At 19.4% G+C, this 25498-nt stretch overlaps 4 protein-coding genes across 5 annotated transcripts in view; 1 reads left to right on the forward strand and 3 right to left on the reverse strand.

The window, feature by feature from the left end:
* LOC122502537 (potassium voltage-gated channel subfamily H member 8-like) overlaps positions 1 to 25498 on the forward strand; it is a 92196-nt gene that overhangs the window by 47719 nt on the left and 18979 nt on the right. Inside the window, exon 6 of the mRNA XM_043612652.1 lies at positions 19883 to 20096. Within this exon, the coding sequence (XP_043468587.1) occupies positions 19883 to 20096 (214 nt within the window). The remainder of the gene's footprint in view (positions 1 to 19882; positions 20097 to 25498) is intronic.
* Positions 99 to 3846, reverse strand: LOC122502626 (venom allergen 3-like). The gene is made up of 5 exons (XM_043612780.1): positions 3656 to 3846; positions 1358 to 1519; positions 1099 to 1180; positions 725 to 857; positions 99 to 424 (listed from the first exon to the last, which is right to left on the reverse strand). The coding sequence occupies exons 1-5, from the start codon at positions 3782 to 3784 to the stop codon at positions 253 to 255; spliced, it is 678 nt and encodes a 225-aa protein (XP_043468715.1). The 5' UTR covers positions 3785 to 3846; the 3' UTR covers positions 99 to 252.
* LOC122502670 (venom allergen 3-like) lies at positions 8350 to 11714 on the reverse strand. Its single transcript, XM_043612834.1, has 5 exons — positions 11553 to 11714; positions 11059 to 11226; positions 9635 to 9716; positions 9413 to 9539; positions 8350 to 8688 (listed from the first exon to the last, which is right to left on the reverse strand). The coding sequence occupies exons 1-5, from the start codon at positions 11631 to 11633 to the stop codon at positions 8517 to 8519; spliced, it is 630 nt and encodes a 209-aa protein (XP_043468769.1). The 5' UTR covers positions 11634 to 11714; the 3' UTR covers positions 8350 to 8516.
* LOC122502637 (venom allergen 5-like) lies at positions 12614 to 20018 on the reverse strand. 2 transcript variants are annotated; one of them, XM_043612797.1, is made up of 6 exons: positions 19907 to 20018; positions 18850 to 18990; positions 15858 to 16022; positions 14851 to 14932; positions 14451 to 14586; positions 12614 to 12890 (listed from the first exon to the last, which is right to left on the reverse strand). In XM_043612797.1, exons 2-6 carry the CDS (start codon positions 18964 to 18966, stop codon positions 12719 to 12721), a joined length of 672 nt encoding a protein of 223 aa, XP_043468732.1. In that variant the 5' UTR covers positions 18967 to 18990; positions 19907 to 20018; the 3' UTR covers positions 12614 to 12718. The 2 variants fall into 2 exon arrangements, with proteins under 2 accessions (XP_043468732.1, XP_043468726.1); XM_043612791.1 differs by lacking the exon at positions 19907 to 20018 and having other exon boundaries at positions 18850 to 19005.

Consider the following 25498-nt stretch of genomic DNA (forward strand, 5'->3'; position numbering starts at 1 on the left):
ATTTATAGAAAATTGAGGTAAAATTTAATATGAAGGAATTTACTGCAATATTTTTTTGTCATTAATTTTTTTTCGTTGGTAAATAAATTAAGAAGATGTTAAATTTATTATTTTGTTTATTTTTTGTTTGGTTACAAAAGATTTTTTGTTATTAAAAAAAGAAGAATATTCTTAAATAATAAATTTCTAAGTTAGTGTGTTCTGCCTTTTTTTCAAAAGGATTATTTCTCGAAATGCAGCACTGAAATCTGTTTAGCGGGCAATATCGTACATTCTACCTCCGCGGACATTACCCGCTGGTCCATAGTTACAAACTAATAGAACAGTGTTTCGATTGCCATTCATGTGATTAACATAACCACAACCAATTCTTACACTGGCAGCCCACAACATTTGTGTGTAATGTCCGGTATTCATATTGAATCTAAATCAACGAAGAAAAACATTTTTGATTAAATTACTCAAATAAAAAATTAATATAGTAACAATTAATTCAGTTTTTGATAAATTTGAATTCAGAATTTAAATTTAAATTTGTATTTTTAGAAATAAATTATTTTCTCCAATAATTAAATATTTTTTTCAATAATTAATTTTAGAAATAGAGGAAATGCGTAATTAGAAATTTATGTGATTGTTTCAACACAAAAGTTTGTTGTTTCAATAATCAAATTTTTTTTTTGTTTGTGAGAAATTTTTGGAAATTTTCTTTTTTTTTACTTACACAAATCGTTCAACTTGGTTACGATCAAATTGAGCCACTTCATCATACCACATTGTTATTAAATTTCTCAATGATGAAGGATTTGAACCTGTTGTCCATGCTGTTGCTACATTCTGTCCAACTTGAAAACGTCCTTAAAGGAAAAAATTTTTTTTTTTACAATTTGATTCTATAACTGTTTTTTAAAACGAACCATTTTTTGCATTATTCTATTTTAATTATTATTTTATATTTTTTTATATTATTTTATATTATTTTATATTTTTTTATATTATTTTATATTTTTTTATATTATTTTATATTATTTTATATTATTTTATATTATTTTCTATTATTTTCTATTATTTAAAAAAAATATTTTTCAATATACTTACGAACATTACGACAAGTGTCATGACCAAATCTGCATTGATTAGCCCATCTTTGTGCTATAGTTGCTAATTCTCCATCCCAAGCCTTGAAGAGAAAATTGAATTAATTTATATTATTAAATTTTGCCCTAAAAATCGAAATTGTAATCTAAATTTAATTCAAAATTATTAGAAAATACATAAATTTCCAAAAAATAGGAATAAAAATGAATGGAATAAAATTTTGATGCAAATAATTAAAAGGGATTATTTTTTTTCTCACCATATTTGGCATATTTCTGGCACGTGGTTGTGGTCCAGGTCTACCTCGTGATTCACTTCCTGAAGCGACTCGTCGTCTAAATTCATTATGTACATTCACAATTTCATTTTGTTGTGCGGGTGATAAAGATGATACTCTTGCCCTACAAACTGGTTGTGGATTCTATAGAGCAAATTTATTTTAATAAAAAAAAGTTCTATGAGAATATTAAATAAATTATATTATGACTTTAAAAGAATTCAATTATTTTTTATATTAATTAACATTAAATTTATCAGGGCTGCCAAAAAAATTTAATTTTGTCCCTCCGTGATTTCCAGACAAAATTTTGACTTTTTCCCTAACCCTAAATAATATTCTGATTTACTCTAAAAATAATTAGATACTCAAAAAAATTTTCTATTACATTTATTTACAAATTTCTCTAATAGTAAAATTATTCGAAAACAATAACTTCAATTTTAAATAAATATTTATTCATTATAATTTTTCCATAGAAATTGAAATTCTTCAAAAGATTCAAATTCAAACCTTTTTTTTAAATTTAACAACTTATAAGAATATTTTTAAAGTAATGATAAAATCACACTGAGAAAAAATTTTATTTAATTCAAAAATAAGGAGCCATCCAATAGATATGTTTTGAATTAAACATATTTTATAATTGAATTAAACGGTATTTTTATTCAAAGATAATTTTTGGTTGACTGTAGAACAAAGATAATTATGTTTGATTCAAATATATTGTTTTCTCAGTGCATTATTTTATATTTTGTTATGTTAAAAATTATTTTCATCATTTCAATTCAATTATTATTTTCTAGAATTTTTAACTAAAATTCTTCTTTAAATCAATTATTTTTAATAATTTTCGGAAAAGTTCTTTGAGAATTCTCAAATCTATTATGAATATGAAATTCATTTTTAAATCAATTTTTATTAGAAAAATTCTGCGAAAATTCAATTATTTAAATACAACAATAAATAATTTGTTGAATAATTTAATGTTTCTTAAAATTAAATTCTCATAAAGAATTTTATCAACAAATTTTTAAAAAATTGAATTCTTTTGACGAATTTTAATAAAATTTTAAAAAATATTTCCATTTTTCGAGGAATTTGATTAAAATTTTATTCAAAATAATTGAAATTCTACGATGAGTTTTATTATCTATGAAAATAATTGAATTTCTAAAAATAATTTTATTATTTATGAAAACAATTGAATCCCTGTAAAAAATTGTACTATTCATGAAAATAATTGAATTATTGCAAATAAAAAATTTGTAAACAATTGAATTCCTGTGAAATTTTTACTATTTATGAAAATAATTAAATGTTTGCTTAGAATTTTATTCAAATTTTTTAAAATAATTGAATATTCCCGAGAAGAATTTTATTCTTTACAAAAAAATGTAATTGAATTCTTGTGAAAGAACTTTATTAAATGGTTTTTAAATCATTAAATTCTTGTGAAGAATTTTATAAAGATTTTTTTTAAATAATGGATTTTTTTCGAAAAATTTTATAAAAACTGTGTTTTAAAAAATTGAATTCCTGTGAATATTTTATTATTTATGAAAATAATTGAATGCTTTCCAAAAATTTCATAAACCTTTTTTTTAAATAATTGAATTTTGAAGAAGAATTTTTTTATTTAAAAAGATAATAAAAATGTTAACAAGAATATTTAAAAAATTTTTGAACATAATTGAATTTCTGCGAAGAATTTTATTACTTTTGAAAATAATTGAATTTCTGGAATCATTTGTTTTGTAACTTCTTCAAAATTAAATTTTTTTTTAACTAAAATTCTTCTGTAAATCCATTATTTTTAATAATTAATTAAATATGTATTAAAAAATTTAGCTAAATTTAGAAAAATTTGAATTATTAAAATTTGTCAAAATTCTAAGTTCTTTAAAATTTCTGACTAAATTCATTAAAAAAATTAAAATTTTCTAAAATTTCAAAATTGAACCTTATTTTGAAGTTCATCTATTTATGAAGATTGTAAACGCAACTTTTTTGAAATACAATTAATTTTGAAATGTTTAAGTAAAATTATTCATTAAATAATTTATTGGTAATAATTTTATGATTGTTCTTCAAGAGTTAAGTTATTTAAAAAGAAATTATTGTCAGAATTAGAAAAAATTGAAGGTTTTGTATTAGAAATCGTGGTATTTTCATAGTTTATGAAGCAAACAAAAAAGACAATTTTCCCTGACCTGTGGTAACCCTGTTTATTATTTTGATTATAAACACTTTATTAAATTAATAAATGTGTCTACTTACCGTATAGCGGCACATTGTGTGATCTCGACAAATGTTGCAATAGTCATTTTGCCCATTTATTAGAACAACAATTGTTAGAATTGTAAAAAGAAAACAAAAACCACGTAACATTGTCATCTTGCTTTTCATGCAATCAGATTTAACTTCAATTACTGTTTCAATCGCAATATAACTTACTTATGCATTCATTCTGACGTTCTTTTATACCTCCAATTTTTTTTTACGTCCCATCTAATTATTGCAATTTATTTGCGTACAATTTTATCAGGTGCTCATTATCATAAAATCAACATTCAGTTCACTTTCCTTAAAATGTAAAAGTTAGATGTTGTCAGAGGGGAAGATTTACATTTAAATATTAAATTTATAAGTATTTCAGATTTTCTCATAACATTTAAATATTTCCATAAAAAGATATTTACAAAACTAAAGTAACTATTTTTTTTTTCTTAAACGATTTTATTTTCTCTCTCTTTTTTTCCACTCCTTTATTTTTCATTGTTTTTATGATTAAAATATTGTAAATATTGTTAACAGAATGAAATGTACACGGAGAGGAAATTTATTACATATATTAACACATATCATATATATTTTGTAAAAGTTTTTACAGTTTAGGGAAAAAGTGCACCAAACCGAAATTTTGGTATCAAAAATACTAAATAAGTGAAAGAAATAATTTGAAATTTAGTAAAGTTAGATTAAAATTCTTGATATTTGATATTATTATACTAAATTTCATATTATTCCTTTCACTGTTTAGTATTTTTGATGCCAAAATTTCGGTTTGATGCACTTTTTCCCTAAATTGAGAAACACTTTTACAAAATTTAATATAATTTTCTTTCCGTGTATTGTTTTTATTTTTAAAGAGAAGCTTTATTAATTTATTGTTGCATACACACCGCAACTGCATTTATTTATTAAACAATAATAAACTTTTCTGTTAATTTTCCCTAAACGCAAAGATTGCAAAATTTATTTTTTTATTTATCTAAGACTGCAGTTAAAAAGAAACTAGTGAAAAATTGACTAAACAGAAAAATTGTTTAGGATTTGTTTAGAAATGTAAATGTAATGTATATGAAATGTATTTAGAAGTGTATTTAGAGTCGTATAACAATAAAGCAAATTAACTAATTTAGCTGTAGAATGAAATAATGAACGTTACGTGATGAAGCAATAAACATAGAATTTTTTGCAAATAGAAAAAAGTTGTTCTTTAGTTTTCTATTTTAAACTAGGAATTAGAATCTTTTTTCATCTTTTAAATATACACGGAAAATATTTAAATTTATTTTATGTAATGTCATATTTTTTAAAAAATGTTATTGTTATTGTTATTGTTATTTATTATTGTTATTGTTATTGTTATTGTTATTGTTCAAATGTTATTGAATTGTTGATTTTTTCCAAACTTCCTTATAAATTTTGCGAATTAATTTCTTTGCTTCATGAGCTTTTATTTGCCTATTTTTTGTATTTATGACTAAAATCTGTAATAGAAATATTCTAAAAAAAGAATTTTTTATTTTAAAATGAGGAAAAAAAGAATTTTCGAGAATCGTTAATAGTTTTGAAAACTTTTCCATAGGGAAAAGATTTTTTTTTCTTTTGTACTATAGCAATAAGATTTGCGCCATACCAGCGAGACTAAAACAAAAGTAATTGTTAAATGGCTTTGCGAAATGATTCTAAAACAGAGATTTCCGCATGCAAAAGTTATTTGCTGGATTAGAACTCAACTTATTATGGTTGAAAGGGAAACTAGATCAACTCCAGACACACCAGGTTTTCGGAGAAGTTACGGGTGTTATCAAGACTACACCAACTTTATATTTTAGTGCCGAAGAACTTCTGTATATTGCAGATTTACAGTTCTGACATTGCTATATTTTTCTCGTCGAATATTTTGCCTTCATTTTTTTAAATTTAAATAAAATAGAAAATAAGAAAACAATTAGAAAAAATAAAATAAATAATGAAAAGAATAATAAAAATATAAAATAATAAAAAAGGAAAATAAATATAAATAATAATAATAGAAATAATGAAAACAAAAAATAATAAAATGAATAATAAAAATAATAAATTATAAAACAAGTAGATAAAATATAATAAATTATTTATTATACTTTATCTACTTGCCACAGGTCAGGGAAGTCAGGGAAAAATCAGGGAAAAGTCAGGGAAAGTAAAATTGGTCAAGGAAATCAGAGAAAAGTCAGGGATTTTTAGTAAAAGTACTGGAAAAAATTGAATTTTCAAAATTTATGAGAAAACTCTGAATTTTGATGTTATTTTTGTTTGACTCATAAACTATTAAATTACCACGAATTTTAATACAAAACCTTCAATTTTTTCTATTTCTGACAATAATTTCTTTTTAAATAACTTAATTTTCCAAGAACTATCATAAAATTATGACTTATGAATTATTTAACGAATAACTTTTATACAATCTTCATAAATACTAGATTAATAGAAGAATTTTATTTAAAAATACTAAAAAAAAAATTGAATTTTGGAAAAGTTACAAATGATTCCAGAAATTCAATTATTTTCAAAAAGTTATAAAAATTCTTCGTAGAATTTCAATTATGATAAAAAATTTAAAAAAATTATCGCCAAAATTTCAATTATCTTTATAAATAATAAAATTCTTTATCGAAATTTAATTATTTTAAAAAATTTTAATAAAATTCTTGGCAAAATTTCACAGGAATTCAATTTTTAAAAAATTTCTTTAAAATAATTCAATTATTTTCATAAGTTTTTAATTTTCACAGAAATTCAATTATTTAAAATACAATATTTCATAAAATTTTTCGAAAAATATCAATTATTTAAAAAGATTTTTATAAAATTCGTTGCAAGAATTCAATTATTTAAAAAAATTTAACAAATTTCTTTTCAAGAATTTAATTATTTTTATAAACAATAAAATTCTTCACCGAAATTCAATTATTTTTATAAACTTGAATAAAATTCGTTGCAAAAATTCAATTATTTATATAAATAATAAAATTCTTTACATAAATTCAGTTATTTTTATAAACTTGAATAAAATTCGTTGGAAGAATTAAATTATTTTCAAAAATAATAAAATTCTTCGCAAAAATTCAATTATGTTCAAAAATTAAAAAAAAAATTCTTATTAAAATTTCAAGTATCTTTATAAATAATAAAATTCTTCATCAAAATTCAATTATTTTTAAAAATTTTAATAAAATTCTTGGCAAAATTTCACAGGAATTCAATTTTTAAAAAATTTCTTTAAAATAATTCAATTATTTTCATAAGTTTTTAATTTTCACAGAAATTCAGTTATTTAAAATACAATATTTCATAAAATTTTTCGAAAAATATCAATTATTTAAAAAGATATTTATAAAATTCGTCGCAAGAATTCAATTATTTAAAAAAAAATTCTTTAACGAAATTCAATTATTTTTATAAACTTAAATAAAATTCGTTGCATGAATTCATTTATTGATATAAATAATAAAATTCTTTACCGAAATTCAGTTATTTTTATAAACTTGAATGAAATTCGTTGTGAGAATTAAATTATTTTTAAAAGTAATAAAATTCTTCGCAGAAATTCAATTATGTTCAAAAATTTTTTAAAAATTCTTGTCAAAATTTCAAGTATATTCATAAATAATAAAATTCTTCTTCGAAATTCAATTATTTTAGAAAAATTTTAATAAAATTCTTGGGAAAATTTTAATTATTTTCATAAATAATAAAACTTATCCCAGGATTTTAATTATTTTTTATACAATATTTGAATAGAATTCCTCGAAAAATGTAATTATTCTTAAAAATTTTATTAAAATTTGTCAAAAAAATTCAAATATTTAAAAATTTATTGATAAAATTCTTTATGAGAATTCAATTTTAATAAACATTTAATCATTCAATAAATTATTTATTTTTTAATTTAAATAATTGAATTTTTCCAGAATTTTCTAATAAAAATTGATTTAAAAATGAATTACTGAATAATCAATTTATTATTTATGAAAATAATTGAAATATTGTAACGAATTTTATTAAATTTTTTTTAAATAATTGAATTTTTTTGAGAAATTTTACTACTTGTAAAAATAATTGAATTCTTGCGAAGGATTTTGTTAGGATTTTTGTAAATAATTATTTTTTTTTGAAAAATTTTATGGTAATTTAAATTATTACAAAACATGAAGAAGACGATCATTCCGAGTCGAAGACTCGGAGTGATCGCCTTCTTCATGTTTTGTAATAATATTCTTATAAGTTGTAGAATTTCAAAATAAGGTTTGAATTTGAATATTTTGAAGAATTTTAATTCCTACAGAAAAATACTAATTAAATATTTGTGGCAACCCTGAAATAATAAAAATAATAATAAAAATAGAGAATAATATAAAAAATATAAAAAAATAAAATAAATAATATAAATAGAAAATATAATAAAAAATTTTTAAAAAAATATGAAAAATACTAAAATAATACTAAAATATAGTGAAAATAAATCTACGATTCATAAATCATAAGTTTAATTTTTAGAAAATCATGATTTTTCTGTATTTCATAATATTTTTACATTTGCCACTGACACAGAAAAATTTTGAAATTATTTTTCCTCAATAAGGAAAAATATTAAAAAACAAACGATTTGGAAGAGTAGGAAAAATGAATTCGACAAATTTTAATTTTAAACTGAATGAAATATTTATTTAGTCAAAACCAATATATACGAAGAGTTTGGAAATATATTTTCGTCAATTTTAAATAAATATTTATCTGTTCAAAATGAAAAAAATTCATTTGAAATTTAACTATTATTTATTAAAGAGAAATGTGTATATTTTTCTTAATTTCTCCTTTTATAAAGTGCATCGCCAACCATGTTGACAAAAGGACTGTAATTGCAGATAAGTTGAATTCGTTTCAAACCACCATCTTTATAGACTATTGCACCACATCCAACTTTTGTGGTATTTGCTGATGCCATTTGTGTATAGTGAGCCGACCAACCAAATTTTCTGCAAAAAAAAATAAAATATTAAAAAGTAAATAAAGTTAATAAAAGATATTTAAATTGCGAATTTACACCCAGAAACCAAATATATTTCACAACTGAATTTTTTGACTTACTAAATATTTTATTTGTTTCAAATAAATTTTATTTGATTGAAACAAAAATTTTTATTGTGTCGAATAAATTTTATTTGATTGAAACAAAAATTTTTATTGTGTTGAATAAAATTATTACCTAAGTTCATTAATTTTTTTGACTTACTGAATTTTTTATTTGTTTCGAATACATTTTATTTGATTGAAACAAAATTTTTGACTGTGTCGAATAAAATTTTTTATTAATTTAATTATTTTTTTAACTTACTGAATTTTTTAATTGTTTCGAATACATTTTATTTGATTGAAACAAAATTTTTGACTGTGTCGAATAAAATTTTGATTTAAAATTTATTTAAAACAAATAAAAAATTTAGTAGGTTCTGAATCAGATACATTTTTTCTGATACTTTTTTACTTTTTTTTCTGATTAAAGAAAAGTTTTACTATAGGCGTACAAAAAATAATTTTTTTATTAATTTATTACTTTATTATTATTTATATTATTTATTATTTATTATTTATTATTTATTATTTATTATTTATTACTCTGTTACTTTTTACATTTTTAATTTTAGTTGTGAACTTTAGTTATTAGTTTTTTTTTTTATTTTTATTGATCCATGTACTTACCTCACTTCTTCTACTTGTGATCCATCAAAATCTTTTACTTCATCATACCATGCTTGAACAATATTCGTATAAATTAATACGCTGTCATCATTATTTGAAATGAAACCCATATTTTGACCCATATTATCTTAAAAGAAAATATAATATTATACTATAATTATTTAACGATATTAATAAATTATTGTAGACAGAGTGGAAAATAATCAGCTTGTGTCTACTTACTTTGAAATAAACACATGTCATGCGCATAACTACAAGTATCAGCCCATTTTTGAGCCATGTTTTTCAATTTTACATCCCATACCTTTGAACGAAAAATTATATTTTATACCCATTGTTGTACATCCAGAAAAAAAATTTATTAAATTAATTATATTAAATTATATTAAATTAAATAAAAATAATTTTATTTGGTTAAAAAAGATTTTATTTGGTTCAGGATGGTTTTGTTTGGTTCAAAAAAATTTTACTTGGTTCAAAATAATTGTTATTTCGTTCAAAATAATTGTTATTTAGAACAAAGAATTGTTATTTGGTTCAAAATAATTTTATTTGATTAAAAAATGTTATGTGGTTCAGAATAATTTTATTTGGTTCAAATAATTCTTATTTGGCTCAAATCGGTTTTTTTTTGTGCAAAATAATTTTATTTGGTTTAAAATAGTTCTTTGGTTCAAAATAATTGTGTTTGGTTAAAAAAAAATTGTTATTTGGTCCAAAACAGATCCAAAATAATTGTTATTTAGTACAAAGAAATGTTATTTGGAACAAAGAATTGTTATTTGGTTCAAAATAATTTTATTCGGTTAAAAAAATGTTATTTAGTTGAGAATAATTTTATTTGATTTAAATAATTATTTGGTTCAAAACAGTTATTTTTGTTCAAAATAATTGTTATTTCATTCAAAATAATTTTATTTGGTTCAAATAAATTTTACTTGGATCAAATAAATTTCATTTTGGTGAAAAAAAATCTATTTTGGTTCAAATAAATTTTATTTTGGTTAAAAAAATCTATTTTGGTTCAAATAAATTTTATTTTGGTTAAAAATAAATCTATTTTGGTTCAAATAAATTTTATTTTGGTTAAAAAAATCTATTTTGGTTCAAGTAAATTTTATTTTGGTTCAAATAAATTGGATTTGTTTAAGAAAGTTTAATTTGTTTCAAATAAATTTTACTTGGTTCAAATAAATTTTTTTTGGTTCAGAACAGTTTTATTTGGTTCAAAAAAAATTTTACTTGTTTCAAAATAATTGTTATTTCATTAAAAATAATTGTTATTTGCAACAAAGAATTGTTATTTGGCTCAAAACCTTTTGATAATAAACAAGTAATTGATTATTTGAATCAAATAAATTTTTGTTTTCTGTATTTAACAATAATATCTATTAATAATTCTCATTTTCTTATAAAATAAAACAAAATTTAATTTCTTTTCAAGTATTTTCTGAAAACTAATAATGAAAAAATATTCAGTATTCTTTAAATATATTATTCGAAGTGCAAAATAGAATTTTATTAAAAATCATGAATAAAAAAATATAAATTATACAAATTTTTTAACTCTTTAAAAAAAAGTTTATAGTAATAATATTATTATTTTGTATAGTAGAATTATAATTATAAAAATTTAAATATTATACCAAATTTGGCATATATGCAGCTGCTGGTTGACCCCTATTATTCGCACCACGTCTTTCTGCACCCGAAGCTAAAAATCTTCTTAATTTATTGTGCTTTTGAAGAATTTCTCTCTCCTCTGTGGGACTTAAACCCCGTTTTATTGGATGACAAGTTGGCGCTGGTAAACGCTATTTACAAATCAAATAATATTTCGATTCCATAAAATTATTTTTATTAAATAAATAACAATGGAAAGTAAATCGATTTAAATAGATTGAAATTTTTAATTTCCCCAAGGAGAAAAGAATGTTCCAACTTTCTTTCACGAAATCATGCAACATGTAAAACGACAACGCAACATTTTTTATTATTACAATAAAAAAATAAATTATTAATTATTTATTACAATAAAAAATAATTTATTAATTATCTATTATAATAAAAATATTAATTATTGATTAATTATTATTATTATTATTATTATTATTATTATAATTATTATTATTCTACCTACTCTGTAAGCGCAGTTCTCAGCAAACACATTATTAATTGTCAAAATTAATAAAAAGGAACAAACAATTTTTATTGAAAACATTTTTAAACTTAAACTTGAAATTAGAGGATGCTTATTAATTTGGTGAATAATGAAAGAGGAAGAAAACTTTTTCAATATTTATATATCTCCACAACGTCTGATAATATATTTTGTTACTTTTTTTAATTTTTAAAACGATTTTTAATAATAAAATTGTTAAAGAATGTTGTCAATAAAAAAATAATAATAATGTAAACCGTTGAAATGTTAAATTTCATCACTAAATCGTGCTTAATGCATATTTTTAATGTAAAACTGAAAGTGAAATATATTTTTTTCTTCTTGAAAACTACAATTTTTTGTACAAATAAATTTCAAAAATTTTAAAACAATAAAACTGAAATACACAAGTAATTTATTAGGAAATAATTTTTGTTTGTTTTATATATGTTAAAATTAAAATTAGGTTGATTAATTAACATTATGGTTATTCATCATTCAGTCGTAATAATTTTTTACGATTTATAAATTATGAAAAACAAGCTTATAATTATTGTCTTAATTATATGATTCGATTTTGAAAGAATTATCATTTTTTGTATTTTAAAATATTTCACTTGACAGCGCCTAGAATATATTAATATATATTTTAGAATATATTGTTGAAATAACTTTTTTTCATTTGAGAAAAAATATTAAAAATTCATGCAGAAAATAATAATCAACTTTCAATTTAAGATCGAATGAAATATTTATTTAATTAGTAGATTAAATAATTTGAAAAGTAAATATTGGGTGGAATTCTTTTTTTTGATCATTTAATTATTAAATTGGGTATAATTTATTTTGTTAATTATAAATTTATTTTTATTTTCGTTATTTTTATTGTAAATTGTAAATCGAAAATCTTAAATTAATTTCTATTTTGGAATAAGAAAAATTTTTTTTTTTGTAGGAAATAAATAGTACTTGTGAATAATTGTTTTATTTATTTATTTATTTGTTTTATAACTTTTCGTCAAACTGAATATTTTTGTGAAAAGAAATAGTTTTTAGCAAATTCGAATATTTGTGTTGGAAAAAATGTTTTACATTTTCAATTATATGGGAAAAATACATGGAATGCATTTAATTTGAAATAATTTTTAACGTCGTATTTCGTAAACCTTTCCACCGCGAACATTACCAGAGGGACCATAATTGCAAACGAGATACACATTGTATTGACCATTTTTTTCATAATTCACGTAACCACAACCGATTCTGGTTGTCTGTGCCCACAACATTTGCGTGTAGTGGCCGGTTTTTGCCTCAAATCTGTAAAAGAATACTGTTAATGGACATTGTAGTTGAATTATTAATTAGACATATTTAAATAGTTATATAATTAGTAACTATATTTAAGTAATATTTAATTTAAGCAATACTTTAAACCATAAAAATTTATTTTTTTTAACTAAAAAAGTTGCTTTACAATTTTTTAATTTTTTTTCCATTTTGTTTTTAAATTTATTATCAAACTTATTTTTAATTTTATTTTTAAATTTGTTCTTAATTTTATTTTTAAATTTGCTTTTAATTTTATTTTTAAATGTGTTTTTAAATTAATTAAAATACAATTTTTTTTGAACGAAATAAAATTATTTGGATTTTAATAATAATTCTTTACACCAAATAACAATTATTTTAAATCAAATAACATTTCTTTGAACCAATTAACAAGTATTTTAGACCAAATAACAATTATTTGAAACAAACACAATTATTAAGAACCAAAAAAAAAATATTTTGAACCAAAAAACAATTATTTTAAACCAAATAACATTTCTTAGAACCAATTGACAACTATTTTAGACCAAATAACAATTATTTTAAACTAAATAAAATTATTCTTTACTACCTAAATAACATTTTTTTTAACCAAATAAAATTATTCTGAACCAAATAACATTTTTTTAACAAAATAAAATTATTTTGAACCAAGTAACAATTATTTTGAACTAAGTACAATTATTTTGAACCAAATAACAATTATTTAAACCAAATAAAATTATTCTGAACCAAATAACATTTTTTAACCAAGTAAAATTATTTTGAACCAAATAACAATTATTTTGAACTAAGTACAATTATTTTGAACCAAATAACAATTATTTTGATCTAAGTACAATTATTTTGAACCAAATAACAATTATTTGAACCAAATAAAATTATTCTGAACCAAATAACATTTTTTTAACCAAATAAAATTATTTTGAATCAAATAACAATTATTTGAACCAAATACAATTTTTTTTAATGAAATAAAATTGTTTTGATTTAATTTACAATTTTTTTAACCAAATAACAATTATTTTAAACAAAATACATTTATTTTAAACCAATTAACATTTCTTTGAACCAATTAAGAATTATTTTGCACCAAATAACAATTATTTGAACCAAACACAATTATTTTGAACCAAATAAAATTATTCTGAACGAAATAACATTTTTTTTAACCAAATAAAATTATTTTAATTAATTAATTTTGTTTTTCAATTTGTTTTTAATTTTTTTTTTAAACTTATTTTGAATTTTATTTTAAAATTTGTTTTTAAATTTATTTTTAATTTTATTTTTAAAATTATTTTTTAAATTTATAATAATTTTGAAATATTTGTTCTTATTTCCCAGAAATTTATTTTTATTTTTCTCGAGTGAATTCATAAAACGTGGTTGTTTTTAAGTGCATTTGTTTATCACAATGCTGGGACATAAGAAAAGGAAATAAACAATTGCTTATCAAATTCAAAATTTGTTCAATTGCGAAAAATATTGAAATTTGACATCTTTTTTTCTTTTTTCTTTATATATTAATTGTGAAATTATACTTACACAAAGTTTTCTACCATTGCGGGATTAAATTTTTCAACTTCATCGTACCATAATTTTACTAAAGCTTCGACTTTTTGTGGTGGTCTGCCTTTAGCCACTGGCCATTGGGCAATATTCTGACCGACTTGGAATCGTTCTAGTGTAGAAAATAATTTTTTAGCGCTAAATCCATTATTAATTGAATAATTAATTATTAAATTAATTTATAGAAAACAAAATTTGTTGTTAATTTAATTAATTTGTAAAAAAAACCAAATCTGTTGTTAATTTATAGTAAAAATTTAAAATTGAAATAACAACACTTTTTTCATTTTTTTTTCATTTTCTGAAATTAATAGTTTGAATAAATAAAATAAATTAATATAAAAAATTAACATAAAAAATGTTGGTTTATACTAACGGACATTTCTGCACGAGTCGTGAGCGTAAATGCATGAATTAGCCTGTGTTTGTGCTATATTTGCTATTTCATTGTCCCATACCTTTTTGCACAAAAATAAAAATTTTATTAACATTTCAATATTTTATTTAAACACAATTAATTTTAATATTTTTTTTCACTGAGAAAAAATATATTTGATTTAAATAACCAAATACTTTTCTATTATCACAAGTAAATATTTACTTGAATCAAATAATTTTTTTGTTTAAAACAATTATATTTTATTTTGAACCAAAATGTTTCAGAATTTGAAGCAAACACCATTTAAGTAACTTAGGAAAAATTATTTGATACAAATAGAAATTTCTTAAAATTGTAAATAAAAATTATTTGATAAAATAAAAATCACTAAAAATGTTAAAATAAATAAAAATCACTTGAAATAAATTATTTGATATCAATAAAAATTACTGGAAACAAATAAAAATTATTTGCTAAAAATAAAAATAGAAATTATTTGATGCAAGTAAATATTTATTTAATAAAAGAAAAGTTAAGAAAATTTTTTTCATTTATTTTGTATATTTAAAATTATTTTATATATTTATATAATTTTATATATTTATAAATTATATATTTATATATTCTTCATGTCTTCATGTTTCAAATTGTAAAGCATCAACTTATTCCCTGTGGATTTAATAATTACACTTGAATTTCAAAATTCAAACAAGAAAGTTTAGTTGATGTATACATGAATTAAGGATCATGTGTCCTAGTAATTATTAGTAGTAATTAGTAACCATTGTTATATTGTTAAAAAAAGATCTATTTATAAATTATGGTCTATTATACAATATCTATTTAATAATAACAATTGAGGTAAACTTCTAATTTACAATCATAAATTCACAAATAAATTCATTGAAATTTGAATCTTATTAAAATTATATATAGAAGAAATTGAAAATAATTAAAATTAAAATTAAGAAAAAATGGAAAATTAAAAAATATAATTTTCTTACCATATTTGGCATGGATTTTGCTTTTGGTTGCGGACCACGGGGACTTCCTCTTTTTTCATTGCCACTAGCCACCAATTGCCGATATCTATTATGTTCCGAAACAATTTTATTCCTTTGTTCAGCCGTTAAGCCATATTGCTGAGTTCGACAATTTGGTTTTGTATACTTAAAGAATTTTAATTGCTTTTAATATAATTGTAAACAAAAAATAAAATTTAATAATAAAAATAAAACAATAAACTACAATCAAAATTTTTAATTTTCATTTTCTATGGTATTAAAATAAATTTATTTTTTTTGTTAAAGTTTCGATCTTTGAAAAAATGCACCAAGAGAAATTTGTATTCAAACAAAATTTAATAATTTATTTAAGTTAAATAAAAGGATATTTCTTACAGAGTCAATACTAATCAAATAAAACTTTTTGCAATAATGAAAAATTTATTTCGAACAAAATAAAATTATTATAAACCAAATATAATTATTTTGAACCAAATACAATTTTTTTGAATCAAATTAAATTATAATAACCCAAATATAAATATTTTAAATCAAATAACAATTATTTGAACCAAATAAAATTATTCTGAGCCAAATAACATTTTTTTAACCAAACACAATTATCAAAACATATTTCAAATACAATTATTTTGAATCAAATAAATATTTTTGAACCAAAAAAAATTATTTTGAATCAAATAAAATTATTCTGAACCAAATAACATTTTTTAAACCAAATAAAATTATTTTCAACGAAATAACAATTATTTTAAACTAAATACAATTATTTTGGTTCAAATAACAATTCTTTGAACTAAATAACAATTACTTTAAACCAAATACAATTATTTTAAATCAAATAACATTTCTTTGATTCAATTGACAATTATGTTGAACCAAATAACAATTATTTGAATCAAACACAATTATTTTGAACCAAAAAAACTATTTTGAACCAAATAACAATTATTTGAACCAAGTAAAGTTCTTCTGAACGAAATAAAATTATTTTGAACCAAATAACATTTTTTTGAATGAAATAATAATTATTTTGAACTAAATACAATTATTTTAAACCAAATACAATTATTTTGAGTCAAATATCAATTATTTGAACCAAATAAAAAATATTTTAAACCACATACAATTATTTTAAACAAAAAAAAAAATTATTTTGAACCAAATAACATTTTTTTAACCAAAAATAAATTTATTTTCAACGAAATAACAATTATTTTAAACTAAATACAATTATTTTAAACAAAATACAATTATTTTGGTTCAAATAACAATTCTTTGAACTAAATAACAATTACTTTAAACCAAATACAATTATTTTAAATCAAATAACATTTTTTTGATTCAATTGACAATTATGTTGAACCAAATAACAATTATTTGAATCAAACACAATTATTTTGAACCAAAAAAACTATTTTGAACCAAATAACCATTATTTGAACCAAATAAAATTCGTCTGAACGAAATAAAATTATTTTGAACCAAATAGAATTTTTTTGAACGAAATAATAATTATTTTGAACTAAATACAATTATTTTAAACCAAATACAATTATTTTGAGTCAAATATCAATTCTTTGAACCAAATAAAAAATACTTTAAACCACATTCAATTATTTTAAACAAAAAAAAAATTATTTTGAACCAAATAACATTTTTTTAACCAAAAATAAATTTATTTTTAACGAAATAACAATTATTTTAAACTAAATACAATTATTTTGGTTCAAATAACAATTCTTTGAACTAAATAACAATTACTTTAAACCAAATACAATTATTTTAAATCAAATAACATTTCTTTGATTCAATTGACAATTATGTTGAACCAAATAACAATTATTTGAATCAAACACAATTATTTTGAACCAAAAAAACTATTTTGAACCAAATAACAATTATTTGAACCAAGTAAAGTTCTTCTGAACAAAATAAAATTATTTTGAACCAAATAACATTTTTTTGAATGAAATAATAATTATTTTGAACTAAATACAATTATTTTAACCAAATACAATTATTTTGAGTCAAATATCAATTATTTGAACCAAATAAAAAATATTTTAAACCACATACAATTATTTTAAACAAAAAAAAAAAAAATTTTGAACCAAATAACATTTTTTTAACCAAAAATAAATTTATTTTCAACGAAATAACAATTATTTTAAACTAAATACAATTATTTTAAACAAAATACAATTATTTTGGTTCAAATAACAATTCTTTGAACTAAATAACAATTACTTTAAACCAAATACAATTATTTTAAATCAAATAACATTTTTTTGATTCAATTGACAATTATGTTGAACCAAATAACAATTATTTGAATCAAACACAATTATTTTGAACCAAAAAAACTATTTTGAACCAAATAACAATTATTTGAACCAAATAAAATTCGTCTGAACGAAATAAAATTATTTTGAACCAAATAGCATTTTTTTGAACGAAATAATAATTATTTTGAACTAAATACAATTATTTTAAACCAAATACAATTATTTTGAGTCAAATATGAATTCTTTCAACCAAATAAAAATTATTTTAAACCAAAAAACATTTCTTTGATTCAATTGACAATTATTTTGGACTAAATGACAATTATTTGAACCAAACACAATTATTTTGAACCAAAATAAATATTTTTGAACCAAATAATAATTATTTTAACCAAATAAAGTTACTCTGAACCAAATAACATTTTTTTAACTAAACACAATTATTTTGAACCAAAATAAATATTTTTGAACCAAAAAAAATATATTCTGAACCAAATAAATAATTTAGTTAAATCTTGAGTCAAATATTTATGTTTTCTGCTTATTTGGGTTTTCTTCTCAATATAATGTTAAATAGCAGAGAATGAAATTATGTTTTATTACAATAATTTTACTACAAATATTTATGTCTGTTAAATAAACGTTTAATTTAATTTTTCTTTGTTTTTTTTTGTATATCAACTCACGTGAGGTTTGCACATAGTGTGATCTCGACAAATACTGCAATAATTAGCTTGACCAACTGCTATTGCAAATAATACAAATATCACAGTGAGACAAAATAAAATTTTAAATTGAGCCATAGTTGAAAAATTTCTTCAACAATTCTGCAATTACGAATTTTCAATTACTAATTAAGACTGAGCTGTATAAGTTTCAGTCATTTATATAGTCGTCAGGTTTACAATTAACAAAAAATTATCAACAATTCTTATCGTCATGCAATATTCATGAACATGTTTATTTTTATGTTAGTGATATTAAAATAATTATTTTCCTTTTATTAAAATAAGTAATATTAATATTAAGTAAAATTAAATATTTTAATATATTAACATTTAAAAAAGCTGCCTGAAAAAAAGATTATTTAACTGAAACAAACCATTATTTGTTCATTATCAAATAAATATTTAATTTTATGAAATAATTTTTATTTTATTTTTTTATTTTTTGTTAGTATTTGCTTCAAATATTGATAATACCGGTTCGAATATTAATAATTTGAATCTATTTTATTGTTTTTATTTATTTTTTTTATTTATTTAAATTTTATTTATTTTATTTTAATATCCAGAAGAAAATTGTTTGATACAAGTAAATATTGATTTGCTTTTTATTTCATAAAGCACATTGATAATAAATAAATTAATAAATAGAAATAAAAAAAAATAAGTAAATAAATTAATTTGATTTAAATGAAAAAGTTATTTGAATCAGATACATTTTTTTCAGTACAGAATTGAAAACCTTATTTTCAACAAATTTTTAAAGTAAAAAGAAAAAAATTTTTGAACTGAAAACTAACAAAATTTTCTCTAGTTTGGTTTCAATTATAAAAATTGTTGTAATTTTGGTAATTTTCAATTTAGTAATTTTAATAATTGTAATAAATTTATTATGATTTTGATAACTTTAATAATTTTTAATAATTTTGGTTAATTTTGTTTCCGCAATTATTTTTTTGACATTTTTAATAATAAATTTTTATTTTTTTCGCAGGAATCGGGTCAAAGTCATATTCACCTGGTGAAATTGACCAGATTATTGAGGCTGGCACGACTTCTGCAAAAAATGGATAGGTATTCTCAATATAGTGCCATGATATTAGCATTACTTATGATTTTCTTCACTCTCGTTGCTCATTGGCTCGCTTGCATTTGGTATGTCATCGCAGAAAAGGAGAGATTACGAAATGACAAAGAATGGGATCTTGGTAAATATTGAACAAAATTTATCTGAGAAATTAAAAATTCTATTTTATTACAAAAATTAAATTTTCTTTAATATTATTTTTAATAGTAAAATTTTAATACTTTATTTCTCCTTCTTTTTATTTTTCATTTTTGCCAAGATAGAAAAAATATTCAATTATTTCTAGGTATCGCAGAAATATTTTTGTCCTAAAATACTGAAATATTATTACTGTAAATTTAATAATCTATTTAATTCAATTTAATTCAATTTAATTTAATTTAATTTAATTTAATTTAATTTAATTTAATTTAATTTAATTTAATTTAATTTAATTTAATTTAATTTAATTTAATTTAATTTAATTTAATTTAATTTAATTTAATTTAATTTAATTTAATTTAATTTAATTTAATTTAATTTAATTTAATTTAATTTAATTTAATTTAATTTAATTTAATTTAATTTAATTTAATTTAATTTAATTTAATTTAATTTAATTTAATTTAATTTAATTTAATTTAATTTAATTTAATTTAATTTAATTTAAGTTAATTTAATTTAATTTAATTCAATTTATTTTAATTCAATTTAATTCAATTTTTTTTAATTTGTAATTTTTGTAAATCGCAAATAATTGAAAAGAATTATAAATTTATAAAAAAATTGTAATAAAATTAAATAAATTTCCAAATTTTACAGTAATAATATTTCAGTATTTTAGGACAAAAATAATTCTGCGATATAAACAATCAAATATTTTTTCTTTCTAGGCAAAAAAAAAAATAAAATAAAGAATTAAAATCAATCTTTTTTTATAAATTTATTATTTTCTGTAAATGGCGAATAATTATTTAATTATAGTTTTCTATTTAAAATAATATAAAAATATTAATATTTAAATAATGTCCCTAATTTTTTAAACGTTCAAAAATAAACGAAAAATTTTTTTTTCCAAGTTAAAATTTTATTTGCAATAATATTTGCTTTACGAATTGAAAAAATAAAAAATCTAAATTTTTTATTTTGTTTTTGCAAAAAATGTGTTAGTAATTTTTGAAAATATTCATATTGGCGAAAAATTTCATGCATTCGGAACATTCGGAACTTGTAGACAAATTATAAATATTTAATTTATTGGCAAATTTTTGAAATTAATTATTCAAAAACATTTTGTACCTTTTTTGAGGTTTTTTTTTTAATTTAAAATTTATAAATCATCATTGACATGAAAATTGAGTATATTTTATTAGTTTGATTTTTATTTATATAAATAAAGATTATTTATTTTTTGTTCATTTCTTTATTTACACTGGAAAAAAATTATTTGATTCAAATATAAACGACTATTTGTCTATATTGTTAAATAAATATTTATTTAATTCGAATTGAATATTTATTTGATAATAGAAAAATATTTGTAGCAAGTAAATATTTGATAAACAATATTTTATTTAACTTTATTTAATGTCAAATAAAAATTTATTAGCCAAATAGTTGTATCTAATAAATATTCAATAGATAAATATTTGTATAAAATAAAAATTTAATAGACAAATATTAGTATAAAATAAAAATTTAATAGACAAATATTAGTATAAAATAAAAATTTAATAGACAAATATTTGTATAAAATAAAAATTTAATAGAAAAATATTAGTGTCTAATAAATGTGTCAAATAATTTTAAATTAAGTCAATTAAATTGTATTTGCTCCAAATTCCGAAATTATTGGTTTTAAATACACTTTATTTGATTTAAATAAAAATTATTTGATTAATTTATTTTGGCAATTGTCAAATAGTTTAAATAAAAATTACTCGACTCGAGTAAATATTTAGATAATAGACAAAATAATTTATAAAAAAATTATTTGGATTTACAGTTTTGAATAAAATTTGAGTAAAATAAAATTTCTTCACTGTATTATATTATTTAGAAAAAATATATAGGTATAAAAGTTGTACTGTATTAAAAGTTCGGAAAAAAATTTTCAAAACTTTTAATTATCCTTTACAAACTTTTTTTTCTGTTCTTCTTTGTAAATCTAGTTTCTTTATTTTTTCCATTTTACCGCTTTGGAGGAGAAAAAAAAGTTTAAATCTGAATACAACTTTGCCTGTTGCAGTGGGAATCGTAAATGTCGGTTGTATTTGTGATAGGCTAATATAGACTGCTCTCCAGAGTACAATTCTGAAAAACTCAGGATCCAAAATCCACTTAATATTATATTCTCTCAACTTTTAATTTTTAACTTTTTACTACACGCAACTGGCTGGCAGAAATTTTTTATTAAATTATTTTGAATAGTTCTACTAACAATGGAGAAAAGAAGGAAAAAAAAATGCTTTGAAAACATTCATAAAATAATTTTGTTGTACAATTTGTATAAAGTTTATATTTTATTTTATTTATATGTATAATTTCCATTTATTTGTATAATTTATATTTATTTTGTATCATATTTCTATTTACTATTTATTTATTTTGATTTATTTTCCCTTTTAATTTACAAATTTTTTTTTCTCGATACAGTCTTCGAAAATTTGCTTTGAAATTCCTTGGAAGAAAAATTGTTGATTACCGTCAATACCAAAGGATGTAAGGATAATATTTATAATGTGAGTGAGGAGAGGGAAAATCCATTTATCTTCCTGTGTAGGAAAAAAATTCAAATAATGTTGCCCTAGAAATAAAATTCTGGTTTGTACTCATCCCTTATTCACGATTCACTGGACCCACGAGTGGATCCTTCAGAAATTTGTCAACCTGAATTTCCCAACCATCGCTATGCATCTAAAATCTAAATTCCAACGAGTGCACTGTACAGAAATACAATATATATAGAGAAAAATCAATCAAAGTCACTAATAAAATGCACTCGATTTTCATGTCAAGGATAATTTCGAAATTTTCAAGTAAAGAAAACATTACAAGAGGTATAAAATGTTCTTGAATAATTTATTATCACAAACTTTGTGATTTTCTTCTGAAAGAGGAAAATCTCCTCTCATTTATTTTCTTTGAGAAAAGCAACAAGTGCTTTAAAAAGCGAAGAAAATTTTTTACCTAGAGAAAAATTATTTTTGAACTGTAGTTTTAAATTTTAAATCCTTTTTATCTTTTTTGTTAAAGGATTAATATTGGAAAAAAAGGATTAATAAATATTTAACAAAAAGCATTTTTCTTTATTGCTTAACAAAAAATTTCAATTATCCTTAGAAATAATTACATTCTTTTTCGAAATTCAATTATTTTCAGTAAAATTTTAATAAAATTCTTTGCAAAATTTCAACTATTTTCAAAAATTATAATAAAATTCTTGGCAAAATTTCAAAAATTTTCCTTAATTCAATGATTTTCAATATCGACTATTTTAATAAAATTTTCCATAAGAATTCAATTATTTAAAAAAAAATTTAATAAAATCCTTCGCAAACCTTTAATTATTTTAATAAATAATAAAAATTCCACAGGAATTCAATTATTTGCAAATTATTCATAAATTTCATTGCAATAATTCAATTATTTTTATGAATAATCACATTTTTTACAGGGATTCAATATTATTTTCATAAATAATAAAATTAATTTTAAGAATTCAATTATTTTCAGGAATTTTAATTTCACCGACATTCAAATATATTCAAAAATTTTCCTTAATTCAATGATTTTTAATATCTATTATTTTACTAAAATTTTCCATAAGAATTTAATTATTTAAAAAAAATTTTGATACAATTCTACGCAAACATTTAATTATTTTCTTAAACGACAAAAATTTTACAGGAATTCAATTATTTACAAATTTTTTATAAATTTCTTCACAATAATTCAATTATTTTCGTAAATAATAAAATTGTTTATAGAAACTCAATTATTTTCACAGATAAAACTCATCGCAGAATTTTAATTATTTTTAATAAAATTTTAATCGAATTTTTCGAAAAATGCAATTATTCTTAAAAATTTTATTAAAATTCTTCGAAAGAATTGAATTATTTAAAAATTTGTTATTAAAATTCTTTATGGGAATTGAATTTGAAGAAAAATTAAATTATTCAATAAACTATTTATTTTGGTATTTAAATTTTAAATAATTGAATTCTCGTAGAATTTGCTAATAAAAATTGATTTAAAAATCAATTTTAGTTAAAATTTTACATTATAAATGAATATTAAAAGCATAACAGCGTGAATTTTAAGAAATAATTGAATTTTGAAAAGGTTTCAAATTAAATCTTTGAAAATCTAAATTTTTCATTTATTCAACTAACAATTCTATGGAATTATTTTTTTTTGAGAAAGTTGAATTGCGGATTTTTTAAAAAAAATTATTTCAAGTCTCTATTTTCTATAATAGAATTAATTGAAGAATTTACGAATAATTGAAATTTGGTAAAATTGAATTTTAAACAAATAAATTGGAAATTCGTAAAAAAAAACTTTCCAAAAATTATTTAAAATAATGCATTTGTAGAAGAATTTTAGTTAAAAACACAAAAAAAAATTTCAATTTTGGAAAAGTTACGAATTGTTCTTCTCTGAAATTCAATTATTTAAAAAAATTTTAATAAAATTCTTGGCAGTTCTATTATTTTAATAAAATTTTCAAAAAGAATTCAATTATTATTTAAAAAAAATTTTAATGATATTCTACGCAAACATTTAATTATTTTCATAAGTAAGTAAAATTTCAAAGGAATTCAATTATTTACAAATTTTTTATTCGCAATAATTTAATTTTTTTCATAAAATTCTTCAATTATTTTTAATACAATTTTAATCAAATTCCTCGAAAAATATAATTATTCTTAATACTTTTATTAAAATTCGTCGAAAGAATTCATTTATTTGAAAATTTATTGAAAAAAATCTTTATGGGAATTGTATTTTAAGAAACATTCAATTATTCAATAAAATATTTTTTTTTTGTATTTAAATAATTGATTTCCAGTAGAATTTTCTAATAAAAATTGATTTAATTTAGTTAAAATTAAAATTTGAATAAAATTTTTTTAAGTTAAAATTATGGATAATAATTGAATATTAAAAGCAATATAGCGTGAATTTTTAGATATAATTGAATTTTGAAATTAATTTTTTCGAAATAGTTTAATTGTATTTTTTTATTATTTTGAAGTTTTTATTTTCTAATATAATTTTAATTGAAGAATTTACGAATAATTGAAATTTCGTAAAGATTGAATATTGTAAATAAATAAATTTGAAAATACTCAAAAAACTTTTTTCAAAAATTATTAAAAATAATGCATTTATAGAAGAATTTTAATTCTTGAAATTAATAATTGAATTGATGATAATTTTATCACTCGGTCAACTTTAATTGTTATAAAACAAAATCAAAATTTTGAACATTTTGAATTCACATTTTGGATCGATTTTATTTTTGTTCGAGCCTTG

This window comes from Leptopilina heterotoma, unplaced genomic scaffold, assembly GCF_015476425.1.
Source record: "Leptopilina heterotoma isolate Lh14 unplaced genomic scaffold, ASM1547642v1 Lhet_108, whole genome shotgun sequence".
NCBI classification, from domain to species: Eukaryota; Metazoa; Arthropoda; class Insecta; order Hymenoptera; family Figitidae; genus Leptopilina; species Leptopilina heterotoma.